Source organism: Centroberyx gerrardi, chromosome 22 (assembly GCF_048128805.1).
Source record: "Centroberyx gerrardi isolate f3 chromosome 22, fCenGer3.hap1.cur.20231027, whole genome shotgun sequence".
Classification (NCBI taxonomy): Eukaryota; Metazoa; Chordata; class Actinopteri; order Beryciformes; family Berycidae; genus Centroberyx; species Centroberyx gerrardi.
Genome location: NC_136018.1, coordinates 19575997 through 19597085, shown reverse-complemented (window position 1 = coordinate 19597085; position 21089 = coordinate 19575997). Strand labels below are relative to the sequence as shown.

Below are 21089 nucleotides of genomic sequence, written 5' to 3'. Positions count from 1 at the left end.
ACAGTAGAGCTTATCTGGATTCAAGCTTTGACCCACCTTAATGCCCAGCATCACTCTGGCATCAATACAGAATAGGTCATCCCTACAGCACCATACAGCGTTCTAAATGTCTAACAATATGCAACTAGACTCTATGTTGCAGCACATGAACTCATCAATCGTAACCAGGCACCATGAGGAAACATAATTTCATACATGATTTCATCCTTGTACGACCAGATAATGAGCCAGATCCAGAAATTCCCATGGCCACCAACTAGGTCAGCTCTATCCACTGGGGCATGATGCTACACTTCCCATGCGATGCATGTGCTGTGAATTGTGGTTGATCTCCTTGTTTCATCTGCATAGGTTAGCCGCCCTCATGAAGCATTTATATGTATGATTTGCATAATGGCACACATTGGACAGGGACACCTTACATTGAGTGCAAACAGACACATGTATAGTCTATGCATGTAGTTCTATACTGTGTGTATATTCAACTATGTGCATTAAAATTATAACAGCATGACATAGGCTACAGTACTTTGCAGCTGCACATAGCAACATAGCTGCACATACATTGGAACAGTTATACCGAATTGGAAAAATAGCATGAAATAGTTATGAGCGCTGGAGAAGATAGACATAATTCCTGCGACTGTAAAGTGGCACTTTGGCAATAATTTATAGCCTGATAATAAATAATACGAGTAGGAGCTTTTCTTACAGACAAGTTTATGGTGGCATTTATATGAAGGCTACATTTATTTGTAGGTGATATTTCACCCGATAATAAACACAGAGAGATGGATGCATGGTGAGTTTTGTATGGTATGGATAAGGCTTCAGTCGTAGTTTAGTGTATTTTGCAATAAAAAAAATAAATAAAAACAAAAGCATCATACTCACCCAAAATCCCAACCACAAAAAGTTTCAGTACTGCGAACACATTTGTATCCATCACGATGAGAGAATCCAATCCGACTTTGAATGAAACCTCAGCTGCAGCTCCGTGGAAATGTATATTTGTGGCGAACCATAATTATCCCAAAGAAGCAAGTCCGAGTTCCCTCATGCTTTCGCGTGTCACGAGGGTTTCTCAACGGCTTTTGAAAAACAAAACAGAAAGTGGATCCACAAAGCGTGATTCCTGTCCTCTTGACGATCGAGTCCACTTCTCAGCCTCTGAGTCCGCCCGACGGGATCCACAGCTCAGCACTGTACCTACTCACACTGTCCTGCATCCTCTATAGGAGGCAGGAGGAGGAGGGAGGGAGGAGGAGAGGACTGTGATAGGGTTTCTCCAAAGCCCATTGACTATTTTGAATGAATTATTTAAATGAATGACCCTTCCAGGACAAATCCCTGTAATTCTTAACCTTTAGTTGGAGATATTTCAGTGTGAAATACTGGGGAAATTTAGTAGATAGGTGTAAAATATAGGTGAGAGTGTCGAGCAATGGTAGAAATGAAAAAATAAAACGGTCACAATTGTGATTTCTTAATTTTGATTTTGACTTTGATTTGACTAATAAAGTGAACATTTGTCATATCAGATTTATAATGTAAATGTATACCTATTGTGTAGACTATATAATTATGTAATTATAATATACAATAGAATAATTAGGATGTAATTATGATTAGTTACATATTTGTATATAACTATGTAATCATATTCTGCAACAGCACAGAACCACAGTGTTGTCGGTCAGCCAAACGGTTTCTGTAAAGCAACACTGACCTCGTCTGGTTTCTTTTCACGTTGCATGTTGATTGATGACTCCTTACCTTACTGTTATATTACCAGAGAATCACAGAAATTGCAGGTGAACTCTGTATACATTAACTAGGCTTACAAGGACAAGTAATAAGTAGGGATTTATGGTATAATAGGCTGATTATAATAATATAAAATGATGCAATTGTGTTATAATATAAGTATCACTAAACGCTAAGTTGTAGCATCTAATATTACTTGTCACCAAAACTTCCACACCCACTTATATCAACTACATTTCTGGGGACAAAGTGGAGCAACTACTGATGACTGACTAGATATCATTTTTTTATCAATAAAATCAATGATTAGCCTACACAATGATTGACAAACTATCAGCTTAGTGGGAACATTAGTCCTGAATTGAATTTTTCTCATATGGCTTCCAAATAAATTTCTGCTGATTTTTTGCTAAATTGTTGCTCTTTATTATAATGACAAAAATTGCATGGCCAAATTTGGCCTCACTTAGACTATAAGGTATGACATGTCATGTGCCACGCCATGACATATACTATATATGTCATGGCATATATAGTACTATATATGTCATAGCACTATGCTATAAATTGCTATTCATTTTCCACCTATATCACTTGTTTAGCTGCAGTGAATATAGTTACTGAACAGTGGCTAAACAACGTGGTTGCTAAGCAACAGATAAGTATACTGTAGGTAAGTATGAGTGGTGATTCTAGTTGGCCATTACTATTTAAATTATTCCCAACTGTTATGTGGTCACAGCTGTGTGTTAATTGGGGCTTTTGGCTTCCAAGGTGCGTCCCATTCCAAAGAGTTCTGCCATATTCAGAACCACACTGAAAATGGCAGAGATTTTTTTCACACCTTGCTTGCTGCACCCTTCAAATCGTAATTCCACGTAGGAAACTCAGACAAGATTGCTCAACCCCAAGGTTGCTGAGATACAGTGATCTGATGTCACATCAACATGGCAGCACACACTGTAAACAGCAAACGGCATTACTTTAAACATGTTTATAATCTTCACTATACACTTAAAGTAATAATCTGGTAATCTAGTAATAACTTCTTTATAAAAAACAAATGTCTGTTTTGTTACTCTCTATGATTGATCACATGCAACAGTGATTCAACCTATATCCAGTTCATGAAAACTTTAACATTTGCTGTTCTAAACACCTATGAGGGGGTCCGGTCCTTCTTGGCACAATTAAGAGTTGTGATGACAAAACGACTCATGACTTACATTACTTGTATATGATGAAAATTGTTCATTTTGGTCATTTTATTTGAAATCTTTCTTTACACTTGACTACCTGCATTTCCTTGTTGGTGACATCAGAATTCAGAAAGTCTGAGAAATTGGGGTCCATCGCCAAACCCAAAGACATTTTTGCCATCTGAAAGTTGAGGTAAACAGTATTTTTTTTGTACCGCCTGGAAGCTGAGATGAAGGTTTATTTCTAAATTGGAAGCTCACAGCTACCATCTTTCCCACAGGGCATGAATGCAACATTATTCTGCTCTGTGGTAGGCTGTTGATCGTTCAATATACCTCTGTGTTTTAATAGCCTAGGTTTAAATCATTTTAATTAGATTATCTGTTTTCTTAGATGTCAGTGTCGACAGCAAAGTCTCCACTAACAATGATGATATTCAGAGGAACACAGATGCAATGAGCCAACAAAATCTACTTCATTGGCACATAATATCATGTGCCCTCAACGTGGTAAATCATGGGCCCAAAATCAATATTTGGAACTGGCTGCAGGCGAAACAAATCACAAGTGCAGGTTTTATTCATAGTATTCCCATGATTTCACATGCATATATTCACAGCTCATTGGCTTTGGCTGTCATTTGATTGTAATCACCTGTTAATTTATTACAATCATCTGTTATATTCCTACCAAGATGCCAGTGTGGTGATGTAACACAATAGGCCTAGCCTATGAATTGTGCCTGAAATTTTCCAAGAGAGGAAGACCATGATGACCACTATGCAGGGGGTCCCATAGCTCGTCATGTTGTCTGTCAGGACACAGTGCAATCAGGTAAGTGAACAGGGTCCCGAGTAGGGAGCAAGGCAAAGGGAAGAATCTTTGGAATGGGACGCGGCCGGTGATGGCATGGCCAGTCCTGGAAGTCCCGCAGCTCACCTGTGGGCCCAGCCAGGGGGCGGGAGGAACTTTCACCTGCCTTCAGGCGAACACAGCGACAGTGACAGTGGCAGCGATGGCTACTGGGCCCGACTACTGTGCAGACTAATTCCATCCTGCATTTTTTAGGATGTCCTCCCTTGCCGCCCTGGTTAACGGAGGGTTACCGAACCGGTTAAAATAGGATGTCAACAAGTGACGCGGTAGAGTCGGAGCTCAGAGATGTAGGAGGAGAGTCGACTACAGTCAGAACTGCACGAGCAACACGCACTACAAGGTACGTTACGGTTATTTTCTGGTATTGAAACTACGTTTTACCGACTGGGCCTCATTTTCTGCTACCGTTTGAACTTACCCTTCATTTATTTTTTCCTGCTATCGACTTGGTGAGTTGTGGCGTACAACTTTGTGGTGTCCATTAGCCTGCTGGAGATTTCCTAGACCCGATACAAGCTTCTCTTGTATGGAGAGAATGCGTCGCCAAACTCCGTTTACAAATCTGTAAATTCAATGTTGCCTTGCTTGTCATTGAACACACACACCACGTAGAGCATGACTTTGAATCGTTACCTTTTTATGGTAAATTCGGCATGTAGATAATCGATAAAGGAGCGCTTTATTTACATAGAATTTCACTTTTTAGAATTGGTAAAAGTGCTCGGCACCGCCCACCACGCAGGGTTTTGCTGTCAGAAGAACGCGCAACAGGCGAACTAAGTCTAAAAGTGGACATTTTATTGAAATAAGTGCTACTTGGTATACTGCATGTAGTCTATTGCGAATTGACGAGTGGCTCCTAACAATTCGTAAAAAATGTCATAAGTCGTGTTCTGCTCGGTATGTATCATTTGCTGATAAGCAAGACACCATTAAACTACCAGATTTTTAATGAGGTTTGGTGTAACACGGCACGCGTCGGGGCTAGAAATGTACCAGTTCTACAGGTTGAATATTTTAACAAAATTATAGCTTTGGACTTACTGAATGAGCATTCCTGCTAAGCTTGCTTGTTTTACGTAGATAGCCTATACATTATTATGTTTCTATCTAACACATGCATACCAAACCCACATGTGTATAAGGTGTATGCGTTTGTGCACTTTACCACCACTGTAATATAACTCATGAGCTACTGCAAACCTTCATAATCAGAGGCTGTATTTTATTTGGGACAGTTCAGCCCCAGTGATTTAGCAGGCAAGCTCACACATGCACAGCTAGTCCTACAATATAAGAGGCCTTACTTCCAAGGAGACAGTATGCTGTTGTCTGTGCATGTCCAGAGTTCTTCTTTTGTTGATTTATCTGCGTATCCTCCTGCTAATCCCCTCCAAATACCTAACTATAGGCTAAAAGATAAACACATCCCCTGAAAGTCTGACAGACATTAAAGGTGTGGCAACAAGAGAACAAGTCTGACTTTGTCCGTGCCACCTTCTTCTGCCACCAACCATGTACTAATTGCAAAGTCATTAAGGTCTACATGGGTGAACTGTAAGTGTAGAAGTTTAGGGTGTAAATCATTTGCAGTTGTTGGCACATTACATGTGCTTGTGTGTGTGTGTCAAATACACACCCACACTTAGTTCAGGCAGGGCCTCTCCGGTTATGTAACTGTAGCTGGCGGAGATGAGCACACACCCACAGCAAGGCAGACATCAAGTGAAGCATACACACACGCTTGGGTGAGACATACGCAGTACAGCACACATACACAGCCTTTCAAACATAATAATTAGTTATCACCTGGCAAGCTATCAAAACAAACTGAGACACAGCCCATGTAATCCAAATGACATGTATAGTGCTGGTTGACTGACTTAAGCCTGTGGAATAAAGCCTGAAGACCAAAGCTCTCATAATGGGAACTTAAATAACAGTTCACAGGTTACATCACCCTTTAATTCATACTAGCTAATGTTGGTCTTCCACCACTAATACTTATGTAAAGGTAGAAATATTCTCCTACCATATTATTTTGGTAGTGTATTGCCATGAAAATTCTACTCAAATGTGACAAAGGATTTGCTGCTCAATTAAATTAAGGATAAAAAGTAAGAGTTCATACCATTTGAGAGTATTTTATTTCAGTGTTTAGCAGCGTTCAGGCCACTATGCATTGTCCTCTAATGGTGAGGTTAAATGGGTTAGTGGTCCTGGTCCACATATACTGGCTCTGATGCTTCCTTTTACAGCTGGCTGCCTCACACTTTGAAAGTACGCTATCTTTCATGAACTATCACATCGTCTCTGTGCAAAAACCTTTTGTCTAAACAGCAATTGGTAACAGGAAGCATCAGATAAATGCAGTATATAACACTGATGTAAATGTTGAATAAAAAGTAGGATATTTATTTTTTCAAAATCTAAATATCTGCTCTGCTACTTTTCACCCCAGGAGATATATGTAAAATCTAATCTATTAGAGTAGAATATACACCGTTATTCAAAGCGCTGTCCAGTACATTGAGTTCATACAGGGTGCTCAAATGGCCTGGAATCATAGGGAAACTGCCTGTCAGAAATGGGATTCGAACACTCGCTTCCAGAAATCCTGGTGCCTTCAACCACTCAGCCATCCTGAACTCTAGCATTCCCACTGGTCCTAGAATTTCTGGAATGTCATGGAATTCCGACAGGTTCGATAAATTCTCTGGGGAAGTCAGGGAATAACAGGGCATTTTATGAATGGGCCACTTTAAAGGAATATAGCCGAATGTATTTTACAACTTATTTCACACATCCATTGCATCAGATGGTAAAGACAACACTAACAAACCAGGAAGGAAGAATATTTTTAGATCATAGAGGTCCTTGAAAAGTCGTGGAATTTTACATCAGGGCCACTGTGGAAACCTTGAATTAGTGTGTGTGAGGGGAAACAAGTGCAACAATAAAATATTTCTGGTGTTACTTATCCCTGTGATTGCAGACTTTTCAGACGCCCTTGGATGGCCCAAGTTAGAAGTGAATATATAAGCATGGTAGTGCTAGAGCTACTATATTCAGGACCACAGGTGTCTGGGTTATACATGATGGAGATGCATACACTACAGGGAAAAAAATCAAATACACTGGCACCCATACCAATCACTGCACAGTAGATCATGTGGTTGCAGTTTGTGGATAGGCTGTCAAAACAACTGAAGCTTTTAGTACCGGTGATCCACTGCTATAGATCTGTCTCTTGTTGGTTCAGCTATACAAACGTGGTTGCATTCAGTTTTACCTGCACTAATGCTGATATGTTGATGTGATCTGTTATGATTTCTTTCCTTGCCTGTGGCAGAGGTAGGGACAATAAAAACAGTGAGTGCGTCCACATGGAAGGTGTGTTGGATTTGGCACTGAAGTAGTTTAAGAAGATGAATATCTCTCTCTCTTTCTCTCTCTCTTTCTCTCTCTCTGTGTCTCTCATGTCATGTCATGTTAGGCTTTCATAATAACAGAGATTACGCTGTAATGAGGCCAATGAGTCGGCCCTGAAGGCAAGGTGGATAGGGAGAGTCAGAGCTCTGTGTGTGTGTTGGTCCTTGCTCTTAGGAAAGAGGGAGAGATAAAAAATCAAGATGCCTCACTGTGATCACATGACGCATTGCAAGTAACTCAAGCCATTGGATCCTGCATATAAGCAGCTAACTAGATGGATCTGTAACAGATAATTGTTCAGTTATTTGATTTGTTGTGTTTAACGAAACAAAGGTTGTACATCCACTAGATAACTGACTAATCTGTGTTCAGGTGTCATCATCTTGCTTGGCAGGTGGGACACTAGTGTGGGTTCAGCGTTTGGGTTACATCAGCGAGTGTGCGTGCACATGCTTTTATGAGTGTGTGTGTGTGTGGGTGTGTACGCTCTATTCCCGGTCGTAAGAGAAAGTGTGGAGCGAGCAGAGCCGAACTGTTATGTAATCAAATGTTTCTTATCTGTCCAGCTCTGGTGAACTGATAACACGGAGGAAGCGTGGTTACTTTATTTTCCTCAGGTGAACCCTCTGCATTGATCTTGGTCCTCTGCCTTTTTAAACACTGTAGGAATTGGAGTAGAGAGCGTCAAGAGAGATTGCAAAATGAAGACTATATAAATACACACTGTTGAAAATTACTCAGATGAGCTATGCGAGGTAACAAGAAGAATAACTTCTGCTCTGTGGAACTTTCTTCCTTTCTTTCTTTTCATCTGTCGAGAGCTAGTGAAGAGTAAAACAAGACAATTTACATCCACTTATATGCTTGTTATTCATATTTTGGGTTTTGGTGTTTTCTAGAAAACAGCAAGATGAGACCTTTGATGGAGGGTTCGAGGAGGAGAATCATTATGGAACCCAGACTGGGCAGCACTCTCAGCAAACACACACAGGTGAAACCGACACACACACACACACACACACACACACACACACAGCAGAAGCACTATGCTGCTCACAACTTTTGAGGCACTTTTAGGGTTAATAACGATTATTCTAAATCTATTCCAGAGCTAATATTTGGAGCAGATAGACCCACAGAGGAGGAGGTTCCTGGTTGCGGTGATCCGAAGGTTCAGACCTGGAGGCCTATTGGGACGAGATTCACCTCCTCCCTCTCCTTCAGACTTTCCAGGAAGCCAGGCTCTGCTGAACTAAAACCCAAGAAGAAACCGGACCCCTGTCCACACAGGTGAGACAATTTATTAGGTACTCCTAGCTAGTACCAGGTGGGACCCGCTTTTGCCTCCAGAACAACTTCAATTCTTCGAGGCCTGGATTGAAAAAGGTGCTGGAAACATTCAACAGGCATCTTGGTCCATGCTGACTCGAACATCCTATTCCACCTCATCCCAAAGGTCTCTAATCTCACCGAAAGTCACCATCGTGATCCTGGAACCATCTTGAGACGATGTGTGCTTCGTGACATGGTGCATTGTCCTGCTGGAAGTTTCCATTTGAAAAAGGGTAAACTGTTGCCATGAAAAGATGATCTGGTCAGCAACAATGTTTAGCTTCGCTGTGGCGTTCAAATGATGCTCCGTTGGTATTTAGAGGCCTAATGTGAGCCAAGAAAACATTCTCCACGCCATTACACCTCCACCACTAGCCTGTACTGTTTATAGCAGGCAGGATGGATCCATGGATTCATGTTGTTGACGCCAAATTCTCACCCTGCCATCAGCATGTTGCATGTCGTCATACCGCTCAATCGTCCAGTTTTGGTGAGAATGTGTCCACTGTAGCTTCATCGTCTTGTTCTTATCTGTCAGGAGAGGACCCCAGCATGGTCTTCTGCTGTTTTAGTCTATTCACTTCAAGGTTTGACCAGTTGTATGTTCTGAGATTCCCTTCTGCACATCACTGTTATTTACATATTTATGGCCCACCTGTTAGCTTGAATGACTCTTGTCATTTTCCTCTGATCTCTCTCATCAATGAGGCGTTTTCTCTGGCTGGATCTGTTTTGGTTATTGCACCATTCTCAATAAACTGTTGACACCGTAGTGTTGAAAATCCCAGGAGGACAGCTGTTTCTGAGATGCTGGAACAGGCACATCTGGCATTGAGGATCCTACCACATTCAAAGCCGTCTTGCCCATTGTAACATTTAGTCAAACAGTAACTGAACCTCTCAACCTGCATTCTTTATATACTGAGTCACAGTCACTTAACTCACTGTCTGGAGGAGCAAGCTGATTGCATTATCAGGGAGGTGTACTTAGTAAAGTGTCCATTGAGTGTAGGTCAGATGTGAGGGTGTTTGCCTGTGTGTTAGTGTTAGTGTGTGTGTGTGTGTGTGTTGACAGTGTGGGTGGATCTTAACTTCACACACCGTGCCCTGGAGTCCAGTATAGAAAGATGAAGGGTTCATACAGCTAAGTATACGTTACCTCCTTCAATCCACGCTGTGTCCTGCAGCTTTGTGAGAATAGATTAAGACAGAGATCAGAAGGAGTCAAAAATAAATTAAATCTGTTTTATCCAACTCATGTTACTTAACTGAAATTGTCATGCTCAGGTTCCTTAAAATCCTTGATATGAGAGTTTTTGAGAAGGCGTGCAACTCTCTCACTCTTTCCCAAGGTCAAGGTAATCTTTACTATCTCACAAAGAGGAAATTGTTGTGCAGTCAGGCATAAACAGGCACTCAAAATAACAATACATGCATGACAATACATGCATTGTAACCTAACCTTGAAGAAATAAAACAGGACAAATGTTTAAATAAAGTGCAATGTAAAAAACACAATAGCCGATACAAAAAGATTACAAACTGGCTATTCAAGTCTAGAATTCAGCACAGCACTTGGATTTGGTGTTAATTCTGGTGAGTCTATAGCAACAGCCTGTAGTAACTGGAAAGTATGGTCTCTGATAGAGAGAATGGATCTGGCTCTATTGGAAACGTGATTGTGAGACAAGTCAGAGAGGGAAGCTTGCTGTTGCCCTATGAGATTGCTTTCACCATATTATTATCTCCTCTAACAAAGTTGGAAGGAGGTTCTGTTGTCACCCCTCTCTGTCTGTTTGTTAGCAAGATATCTCAAAAAGTAACAAATGGATTTAGATGAAATTTGATGGACAGATGGCCCTTAGACCAAGGATCAGTTGATTGAATTTTGGTGGTGATCTGGATGTGGGATTTCCGGCATTAGAAAATTATCGTTTTTTAGCCATAACTGCTGCGTTCATGTGCTGGTGGGAACGTCAGGCATCTTTTTCTGAAAATCAAACGCGGAAGACAAATGATAAACAAACATAAACCATCTCCGAAGTTGGAGAATTGTTCAGTGTTGTTGGAGGTTTGTGCTCTACTGATTGCCTTCTATTTGAGCCTGATTTTTTTTTCCATACCAGCAGATGAATGAAAAAGTAAGAATGGACTCAATAAAAGATACATAATTCTCTGGCAACCTGGAAGTTTACGTAAGAATAATAGCTGTGATTGCCCCTTCTGACAGATGTTCTCTGTGTTGATGTCAAAGTTCAGCTTATTGTCAGTCATTGTCTCCAGGTATTTATAGATGTCAGCTCTCTCCAGTCTGACCCTTGATAGTACTGGGTTGAGGTGGATGAGTCTGACGGAAATCAACTACCATGTCCTTGGTTTGCTTCATTTTCATTTGGTGATTAGACAGCTTAAGATAATAAAATTACCTTAAATGTATTTTTGAATTTTCAGCAAATATAACTGACTATTCAAGTACTGCCAGGTAATGTGTCGTATCACAAGCTTTTGCAAATCATTAACCTGCTGATTGATTTGCTTCAGTAATGGTAATGCCGCAAGTAAGTAAGGCAAGAGAGCGGTGGTGTTATTTAAGGTGAGGTGCTGCCTTAGTTTTCTGGGGAAGTTTTTACGATTTTTTCTTGAGATAAAATCCCAAGAAATGTTGTTGTAGAAACTGCTTTTGAGATTTTGTATAGTGTGCATAGTATGTATGTGAGCTTGTGCTATTCTAAGTATGGACATTACCACAGTTTCCCATGAGCATGTGTACATTTGCATGCCTATGTGTGCATGCAATGTGCGTCAGAGATTACAGTAGTCCTATCAATAGAGGTCATTGATTAGTGTCTGCATTGGTGTCAGAGAGCACACACCCTTTACACTGTCTGCCAGTCACTTGCAGTCACTTCACACCATCCAACATGACCTTATATAGACATGTTGTACCAGTGTGTATATGTGTGTGTGTGTTCCTGGGTGTGTATGTGCATGTGTGTTACATGTCTTATAATGTCATAACAAACATAAAGATACAATGTAACTGCCTTTAAAAGCATATGCTATAAGGATATATGATTTAGTGAACTCCAACAGAGAGGACATGTAAAACTGAGTAGTAAGGAGAAAAGCGAGAGGGACAGAAGGACAGAAAGGAGAGAGAGGAATGCTGTCCTACCTGTTGATCAGCATTGCTGTGGCAAATGTTAGACATCAAATACCTCTAATGTTTCTGGCCAAAACATTACAGTACGAGAGAAAGAGGAAGTGGGTGTGTGCCTATGAAATGTGATTTTTCTGAGAACAAATTAGAATGTATTGTATTATCTCAACAATGCTGAAACCTTTTATTTTAACACCCTGTTTAGCCTTCTTCTATTTTTATATTACACTCCTCTAAGCTGGTTGGTCTCCTACCCATATATAGTAAGCCAAATCAGCCAAATCAGTATCACATCCCCATTCTCCTCTCCTCCCAACAACAAGTGAATGGTCCATGAGGTAAATCTTGGCAAAAGACACAATCACATACAGTACAACAAAAACAAAACTTACATGTGATATAATTATGAATTTTGTCATGTATATTCCTTTACTGGCTTCCTTTCCAAGGCGCACACTGTGGCCAAATATTACTGTTTATATTAGGGTTATTGTTGGATTGAAGCTGCTGATATTTAAGGACTTTTCTATTTAAAGACTTTAAATTTGACCATGTTCATTCCAAAAAAATTCAATTATTCAGTGTTGCCCACAAGATTGTATTCTTGGCAGGTTGCTCAAACCTCAGACACCGCAAGATGATAATAATAATCATCATAATCATAACATTCATGCATACTCAATTATACAATAAATGTTTTATCAAACAAACTGCAACTTATCCATCATATTGGAGGTGGCTGACTAACTGACCATTATCCAATTTTTAATAAAAGGCCAATGTCGGCTGATTGTATCAACAACCTGATATATCGGTCTAACCTTAGTGAATATTGCTGTCACAAGGCATATCTTAAGTCAGCATAACAACAATAACAATAACAATGCATATAGGCCTCCTGTAGAGTTCACATGTTCACAAGTGATTTATGTGAACTTAACTATCATGTCTAATGGTTTCTTTTGTCTCCTCTCCCTCCTGCTCTACCAGTTTGACTAGACCGCTAAGGAGTGAGTCTGGGGAGAGGCGCTCACAGGTAAGCATCACTAGGAATGTGACATTTCTCCAAATGTTTTACAGCTGGTGCTATAATCATTCCAATCTCGAATCTGATGTAGAAGAGCAAATCCTAAATAACACCTTTCCTTCCCAGTCCAAAATATTCCCATCCAATCATTCTGACCCAACATGAAGCAGAACATTGTTCAAAGCCATTCAGTGTCTATGTTTCCTTGTATAGTCCTCTGTAAAACATTCTAACATAATCAATACCACTGTGACAATTGTGTAATCTTGAAAACATCTGGGCTCAATTACCGTTTTAAGAGTTTGTAGGGACAGGGTGTGTGTGTTTTGTGTCTCCTTGGAAATCTCTCTCACGTCTTTCAAAATAACCTGTTTGTCAAGGCCTGAATCTTTTAAATAACTAAACCATGGGAACAGGAGCTCTAGCAAAGTTCTGACTTCAATGCCAGCACATCATTTGCATTTCAAGTACAAGGCCACTGTCACATATTTAAAAACCACTAAGCGGTTTACCTTACTGTGCATTTGCATTGTTGTGATGTGATAACCTCAAGTTGCCATATGAAATGTGTTAGGCTTAAATGAATAATAAAAGCTAGACATAGCTGTGGTTACAATGTAATAAACTAGTCTGGCATATTATGTGGTCATATGAATGATTTGAGAGTTCCATATTTTGGTTTATAATAATTTGGGACACATTACATTACAGTCCAAATATTATCCAACTTAAGGCTATCTCTAGTAATGCTTCATCTCTTGACAGGTGAATGGAAGAACATCACCACCAGACACTTCTGTAGAGGCAGCCAGTGACTTGCCATCATCAGGGAAGGCATCGGCTATCGCCCCTATTTGCAATGGGCTAGAGACCACGCCTACCTCAGGTCTAACTCACAGTTTCTCAAATGGTGAGCTGCAACCATATGAGTATAATGGCTTGCATACAGTTCCACATGGGTCACAACCAAGAAGGACTGGCTTTGGATCAGTTGAGTCAGAGGAAGATATAAAGGACTTTACAAGGCTTGAGAACCAAAACCATCTTGTGGAACTATCTGACCCCACTGTAGCCATGTTGTCTTCCACCATGGTATCAGTTCTTGCCCCAAACTGGAACAGCCGACTCCGACGGACCAAGAGGGGCGTGGCTACCGGCGATTTGGAAGTCCAAGGGAATTCACAAGATGTGACATATGGTCCAAACACCGAGGCAAACTCTCCACATGAACAGTTTCTGGAAACCCAGAGCCAGCATGGTGGGGAGAGGGGGTTGAGAGATGTATCCCAAGCCCAGTTGAGAGCTTCATTTCTGGGTACCGGGAGGAACATAGTAGGCTGGTCAACTAAAAGTGGTCCCCCAAGCCTAAATCTGGACTACGAATCCAAGAGGAAAGTTGTTCAGTCTGTTTCTTTGGACGTAAACTCAGATAGGCTAGACAACAGAAAAACTGATGGGGGTGCTTTCAGCCCTGTAGCCATGACTGCACCTCCCCTCTCCCTTGACCTAAATGGACAAGGGAGGATGCCACAGGCCAGTCATCAAGGAGAACTGTCACATTCAAGCTCCAAACCAACAACCAGCAGTCGCCTGTTCTCTTTAAGAGGACTCAACTCCAGTTGGAGGAGCTCCCTCTCTGAGACAAACCCTCTGTCTGTGACCAGTTCAACCAGTGATAGAGCTGCAGAGTTTTTCACACCACACCTCTCTCCAACCTTACTCAATAACAATGAGCAAGAGAGGTTGACGTCCCTCCCCTATTCATCATCCATCTCTTACAGGACAACTGAAACTGGCCCTATCCTTTCCCCATCCTTCCCCAATCACAGAGAAGGAGACTTATCTAAAACACCCCTCTTTCCTGCATCACCCAAAAACAAAGACTCAGGGGACGCACCCTTTTCTCAACTATCACAGACAACAAGAACCCAAACTACTCTTTCATGTCCCAAACAGACATTTCTAACTAGAGGACTATCAGAGAGGCAACAGAACTACAAAGGCTCAGACAAAAGAACAGATCATATGTCAGAGAGCTCACTCTCTCCACCTAGACTTTCCCCATATGACCGCTATGCCTTCCTAAAAAGCCAGTCCCTCCCCAGAAGGACCACCCTGACATCCACTTCCTGGTGGAAACAAGTTACCCAGGAAGGCACTTCCCCTCTTAGCCTCAATGATACCACCAACATCAAAAACAAAAACGAGACAAGCACACCCTTAGTTACACCCTGCAACAATAATAGTGACTTGGCCTCCCGAAGTCCTATTGACAACAAAAGATTTAGCAGCCAAATCCCCAATAACAGAGACAACAATAACACAGCAGAGTCAGCTTACAAAGGTAACCTGAACATTGTTCTGAAGACACAGGGAGGAGCTCACATCCTCAGACGAAGCAATGCTGAGGATACACCTGACCAGGAATCGGATAGGCTTTTCAAACAGCAACATGGCACCAATTTGAATGACAGAGAACCACAAAAGCCCCATAGTTTGCCCAGTGTTTCATCTAGTTCTAAATTTAGCAGCGCTGCAGGGCAAACAACACTGAGTCATCCTAAAGATCTCAGCAAGCCTGATGTAAGCAATAGTTCATTTAAAGCAAATGTAACTGAATTACAACTCACTTCGCTTAATCCTAAGAGCCCAAACACATCCACTGAGAGCACCAACAACTACAAAAATCTTCATTACACAACCAAAACCAACAACAACACCCCTACCACTCCTCACAGCTTCAGAGATTCTTATAAGTTATACCCCCTCTCGTTGGATAGCAGCAAGGCCATGGATCAAGACACTAAGAGTCAACTAAAATTGAATTCTTCTCTTAGCACTAGTCAGGGCACATCAGAGAAAAATGATCTCACTGCTAACACCAAACCCTCCCCAGCTCTATTCATCCCTCCATCCACAAGTAGTCCCACCACTACTAATGTAAAATTGTCTAAAACTACCTCCTGCACTGATCAAGCTGAAAAACAGACAGAAAAATCTGTCACTTTTACCAAGCAATCACTTTCCCAAGATGCCACCAACGCTCTAAACAGTCAAGCTCTTTCCCTTAAAGTTGTCTCTGGTCCCCTCCCCAGCTCAAACACTAAAGCTAGTTCCTCCTCCAACACCCAATCAGTTTCTTCTCAGACCAGTATTCCCTCTGTATCACACACTGGCTCTGTACCCCATCCACTATCCACTAAATTTACCAAGACAGCCACTGCCACACCTCTTGGCTTTGAAAGAAGCTACGCCTCCATCCCCAAGTCTCTCCACCCTAAAACTATATCCACCCTTGTTCCCACATCCCACGTTATGCTTCCACCTAAAACAAACTATAGCGCTGTATCCACCAGTTCCACCAGCCCCACCACCTCTGCTACTACCCTTTCAAGCCGTCCTGCTCCCACAACCCCCACCATCCCATCCCTCCTTACTCCCCCCATCACTCCTGCCCTTACATCTTCTGCCACTACTGTCACCTCCTCCTCTCTTCTAACCCCCCCTGCCACCCCCACCTTTACCCGCCCTGTCTCCCCAGAAACCTCCCTCCGCCAGGTAGAGAGGACGTTCTCCGGCAGCCTGGACCTCACCCCAAAGAAACAGCTTCCTCGGGTGGAGGGGAGGAGGGTGAGACGAGTAACATGGCAGGACTCAGTAGATCTGCAGCGCTCTGAGGCCACAATGGCGCAGAGGTCAGAGCCACCTCAGACCCCAACAAGCCCCATATCCCCCTCCAGGACTCCAGGGAGCGTAGTGTATCCCTCCATCTTCTCCTTCTTAAGATTAGGCAGTCCCACCGGAACTACATCTCCTCTCTGCTCCCCTATCCCCAAGACCTCCACCATACAGGTGTGGAGAGGAGGGAAGCATCAGGGGGTTTTATCATCCGATTCTGCTGATCAAGCATCCAGAGAGGGAGGAAGAGCTCATACAAGAGCCATAGACAGCCCCTCGCAGTTCAGCTTTGACCATGGAGGAAGGGACTCAACCTCACCCAGACATGAGAGGAAGCTGTCAGAGGAGGTAAGCCCAGACCATTGTCGTTCTGCTGCTCCTCTCTCCCTCCCTCCTGACTTTTCAAGTGGCTATAAACTTCGTTATAGCTCCACACCTTACTCCACCCTCAAGTCTACACGGTCAACACAGGGAGAAGCTAAGAATATAGCACCCACGTCAACTCTCTTCCAACAGACTTCCTTACCCTCCAAGTCAATTTATACCGTACCCCTTTCCTTACGTCCTGACCACATAACCTCATCCAAATCCAAACTCCCTTTGTCCCCCATCAACTCACCCCAGCCCCTATCCCCCCATTTCCAAAAGAGGACTGGCTTGCAGGAGAGTTCAAAGTTTGTTGTTTCAGAAACTGATCATGCCAACAATAATCACTGCAAGCACAGCGGCCAAGATGGCCAGAATGGGCAGATGTCACTTGTCAACAACAGAGTTGATATCAGCTCACAGCCACCGCTGCTACAGGCTGATAAGGCACTCGGCTCTCCCTCAACGTGTGTCAATGTAATTGAAACACTTGTTTACAACATTTCTACAGCAGATTCCACAAATGCTTTAGACGGCACACCTAAACCTTTGATGCAGCATACCGCAAACACACATGTGTCTGTGGAGACCAAGTTCAGCAGACAGCCATACATAACTCAAAGTAGGAAAGTCATAGGTAATCCACAATGTCAGTCAAATCAGAGCTCCAATGGAAGCAGCTCGAAGGAGAATCAGTGCCCTTCCACTGCACGGGCTGATGATGGGTGCAGTAATAGAAGAATGAAGGAGAGTGTTATCGGTAAAAGCAGATTTTTTTCATTGGAGAGTAAGAATGAAATCCCTCCTTCTCAAAGCCCAAGGAGAGGCCTTTTTGCATTGAAGAAAAGTGTCAGCACACCAAATTCTAGTTTACATGCTAATAAAGAGACACCATTTTCACCAGATAAAGCACGGCCAGAGACAGAAAGGGCCAACAAGAGCGGTAACAAAGTGGACCAGGTCCTAAGCAAGCTGAGACAGACATTCAGCGGTAGACGTTCTGATGACGATCTCTTGTTTTCATGGAGATGGAAGCGACCCTCCCAGACACCCTCTGTTAGCGGATCAAGCGACATCAGCGACGTCAGTGATAGCACTGTTGAGAGTAACAAAACCGTAGAGGAGGAGAAAGAGAGGGAGAAAGGGGAGGTGGGGAGGGACAGCGACACAGGAATACAGGAGAGGGATAGATGGACAGAAAATAGATACACTCTTACACCACCCTTGGCTGTAGGAAACAGGATGGCACGAGATCAATTCTCCATTTGGTCAGACAAAACAACCATAAATAGTGACCAAAACAAGCACTCTGTGTTTGAGGGTTTTCAAAAGGATAAAAGTGTTTTTGCAAAAGAACAGGACTCTGAAAGTAAAATCCAGGCTCATTTGACAAGCTGCAGACCAACAAGGCACCAGTTTGACTTTTACAAAGACGACAGGGCAGATTATAAACCAACAAACCGATCTCCCTCTCATAGAGATCCCAGCCCTGCGAGGCAACAATCCTGGAGTCCTAACCACTCTACCACTCAATGCAGCAAGTCCACACCCAGCCCCAGGAGCCCCTTCTCCCCTTTCTCCTCTCTGTCCCCTGTCTCCCCATTCCCCACAGCTGATGCTACAGAAGACAGCGTCTTCTACAGCCCAAAGCCGCAGCGTCGGGGAGAGTCCACCTGTTCCTGTGAGCAGGGAGAGGGGATCAGCCTGGTGGATTCAACAAGGAGCCGGGCGTCCACAGCTCCTTCAAGTGGAGGCCAGTGTCAGGACAAGGAACGTCTGGCATCCTACTCCTCATGTGCAGACATAAAGTATGGCATTGAGGCCAGGAGGTCCTTTTCTGTGAGTTCGGTGCTCTCCAGCCGACCCTCGGGACCTGGACGCATCTCCACCGGATCCCGGTTCATGAGTGTGAGCGACCTTTCTGACCCTGCAGTGACTTTTGGAGGACATTCACCCAGCAGTAGTGGCATGGGCCTGGATCAGTGGTCAGTCAGAAGTGATCAAACATCAAAATATGATTATCGAACCACTGGTGGTGATCGATTGTCATCTGTCCCAAGTGATCCAGGTAAAATGAGATCCAGATCCCTTCCTCGATCTCTGACCAGATGCTTGGCAAATCGGAGTTCAGAGGTCACCGCTCCTCCACCTGTAACTACCACAACCACAAAGCCGGGCCGCCTCTGGAGCCCGAACCTGGACACCTATCACTTTGTGTGGGATACAGAGGGTCCTCCAACCCCTCCCCCATCCCCTCCCCTGTCACCAACATCCAGGCGCATCTCCAAACCTCCCAGTCTTTCCTCCCCTTCGTCCCCCAGCTCACCAGGAGCATCACAGGGCAGCCAGTCCCCGAGAGGGCATTTGCCCTCCAAAGGTTATGTGTCCAGCCTGAGTGCCTTCGAGGAGTCCTCAGACAGCAGCTCGGATACGACCACAGATGATGAATATTACCTGGAAACTGGAGGTGATGAAAAAGAGACCGAATTGTGAAAGTGGGAGAGGAATTCGTCTTGGCGCTTCTTTTTCTGTAGTCCTAAGCTGTAATATTATCCAGAAAGAGAAAGAGAGGGACATGACAAGGAAATGCAGCCTTGCGAGGAAAAAATCCTCTGCTTCTTTCTTTTCTCTGTCGTTCTCAACAAAGGATTGCTGAAGTCACTATAGCATGGACAATGGAGACGACAGAAAGAACATGACGCTCAAGGAGTTAGAGCTGAAAGCAAATGTTAAACATAAATTAGTGCACTGATTTTCTTTCATCTCCATCTCTACTCTTCATATTCATAATTTCCTTTTCAAAGCACCAAGGGCCATGGTGTACCTAACAACAGATGAAACTGAACCATCTGAAAAGGCCTCCTCTCCTTTCTCCTACCTTCAGATGCACTGCAGGAAAGGAGAGAGCAGCTGAAAAGGATCACTGTTAGATACTGAATTAGAAACTGAACACCAGTAGGGACACCACCGTGTAACAGGTTCACATCTTTGTCACTGTCAAGTGATTGTGCTTCATGATAATGCGATCACACTTATAAGGGATTGGTTGGCTTGCATGATATGCTTTTCAAATGTGGCAGTTGCTTTTACATCAGAAAGGCATCAAATGAGCACAGGCTTTGTCAGATATACTCAATAATCATCGTTCAATACTCATGGTCTGGACAAATGCATGGTATTAGTGAGGGATTTATGTTAAGCTAGTTGTTTTTCATGATCAAAGGATACTAATCCATGCTTTGGTGACAGATTAAGGTTAAGTTTTTGTCATAAGGCTTTATATTTAGAGTAGGGTTGCATTTTACCTTGCTGCTTATCAATAAGTGCTGTGGTAATATGATACTTGGAGAAATAATGGAGGAATAATATGGATAAATGTTCTATCATGTTGATATTTCATCATCTCTGTCTTTGCATGGTTGAAGATTGTAATGAATTTTGTTCAAGTGTTGTAAGCAAAAATAAGCAGATGCAAATTATTTTCTTAGCTGCTTTTTTAACGGCCATAATGTTGCTTTTAAAAAGTTTGATGTATGTTCAGATGAAATTATGGACTTTAACAAGAAATTGTTCTGTAAGTATGCATTTACATTTAAAAGTGCCCTCTGTAGTGCCTGATCTTATTTGCTCGCCTAAATATTTGCACAGTAACTATATAAATTCCTAATAAAGTATCTATTTTTTACTAAATATTTCTATCACAGAACCTGTGTATTATGGAACAAGTTTTATTTAAAATGAGTTTTTGTTTGTTTGTCTAGAAGGATTCCTGCAACCAGCCGGCATAACCAACCCGCTAACTACCAAATGTTTTAAATGAATAGTCAGCATTTATATTGGTTACAATACCTTCTACTTAGACTGTCTTAACCAACATGATTTCCCATTATGTCATTTTATTGCAATGGTTCCCACCACAGTATTTGCATGTCATAATTAGTCTAGAGACATGTCGAGCATTGCCATGAACAGCACAAGAGCAGGCGACTCAGCCTACATTCCAGTCTCTGCAATGAGGACAATATCAATCACAAAGCCTTGTTGGATGCTATCTACTTTCAACAGAGCCTGCTATAGGTGGGGCTGTTCAACTGTTCCACATTATTCAACTGGGTGTTTCCCTTGTGTTCTCAACTGTGGCCACGAATTAACTTGTGGTGATTAGATAATACATCCATTAGATTGGGTGGATAGAGTTGTAAAAGGTTGGTTACTACATGTAAGATTATGTTCCAACGACTTTTAGAAATG

General features: G+C 42.5%; 2 protein-coding genes across 2 annotated transcripts in view; one reads left to right on the top strand and one right to left on the bottom strand.

Moving 5' to 3' along the window:
* Nucleotides 1–1167, bottom strand: part of LOC139918778 (receptor activity-modifying protein 3) — a 29560-nt gene extending 28393 nt beyond the window's left edge. Inside the window, exon 1 of the mRNA XM_071908250.2 lies at nt 895–1167. Coding sequence (XP_071764351.1) covers nt 895–946 — 52 coding nt within the window. The 5' untranslated portion in view covers nt 947–1167. The remainder of the gene's footprint in view (nt 1–894) is intronic.
* Nucleotides 1168–4142: 2975 nt separating this feature from the next.
* Nucleotides 4143–20528, top strand: LOC139918774 (uncharacterized). The gene is made up of 6 exons (XM_078291272.1): nt 4143–4183; nt 7842–7892; nt 8175–8266; nt 8385–8565; nt 12758–12803; nt 13560–20528. Exon 6 carries the CDS (start codon nt 13869–13871, stop codon nt 19329–19331), a length of 5463 nt encoding a protein of 1820 aa, XP_078147398.1. The 5' UTR covers nt 4143–4183; nt 7842–7892; nt 8175–8266; nt 8385–8565; nt 12758–12803; nt 13560–13868; the 3' UTR covers nt 19332–20528.
* Nucleotides 20529–21089: the final 561 nt, after the last annotated feature.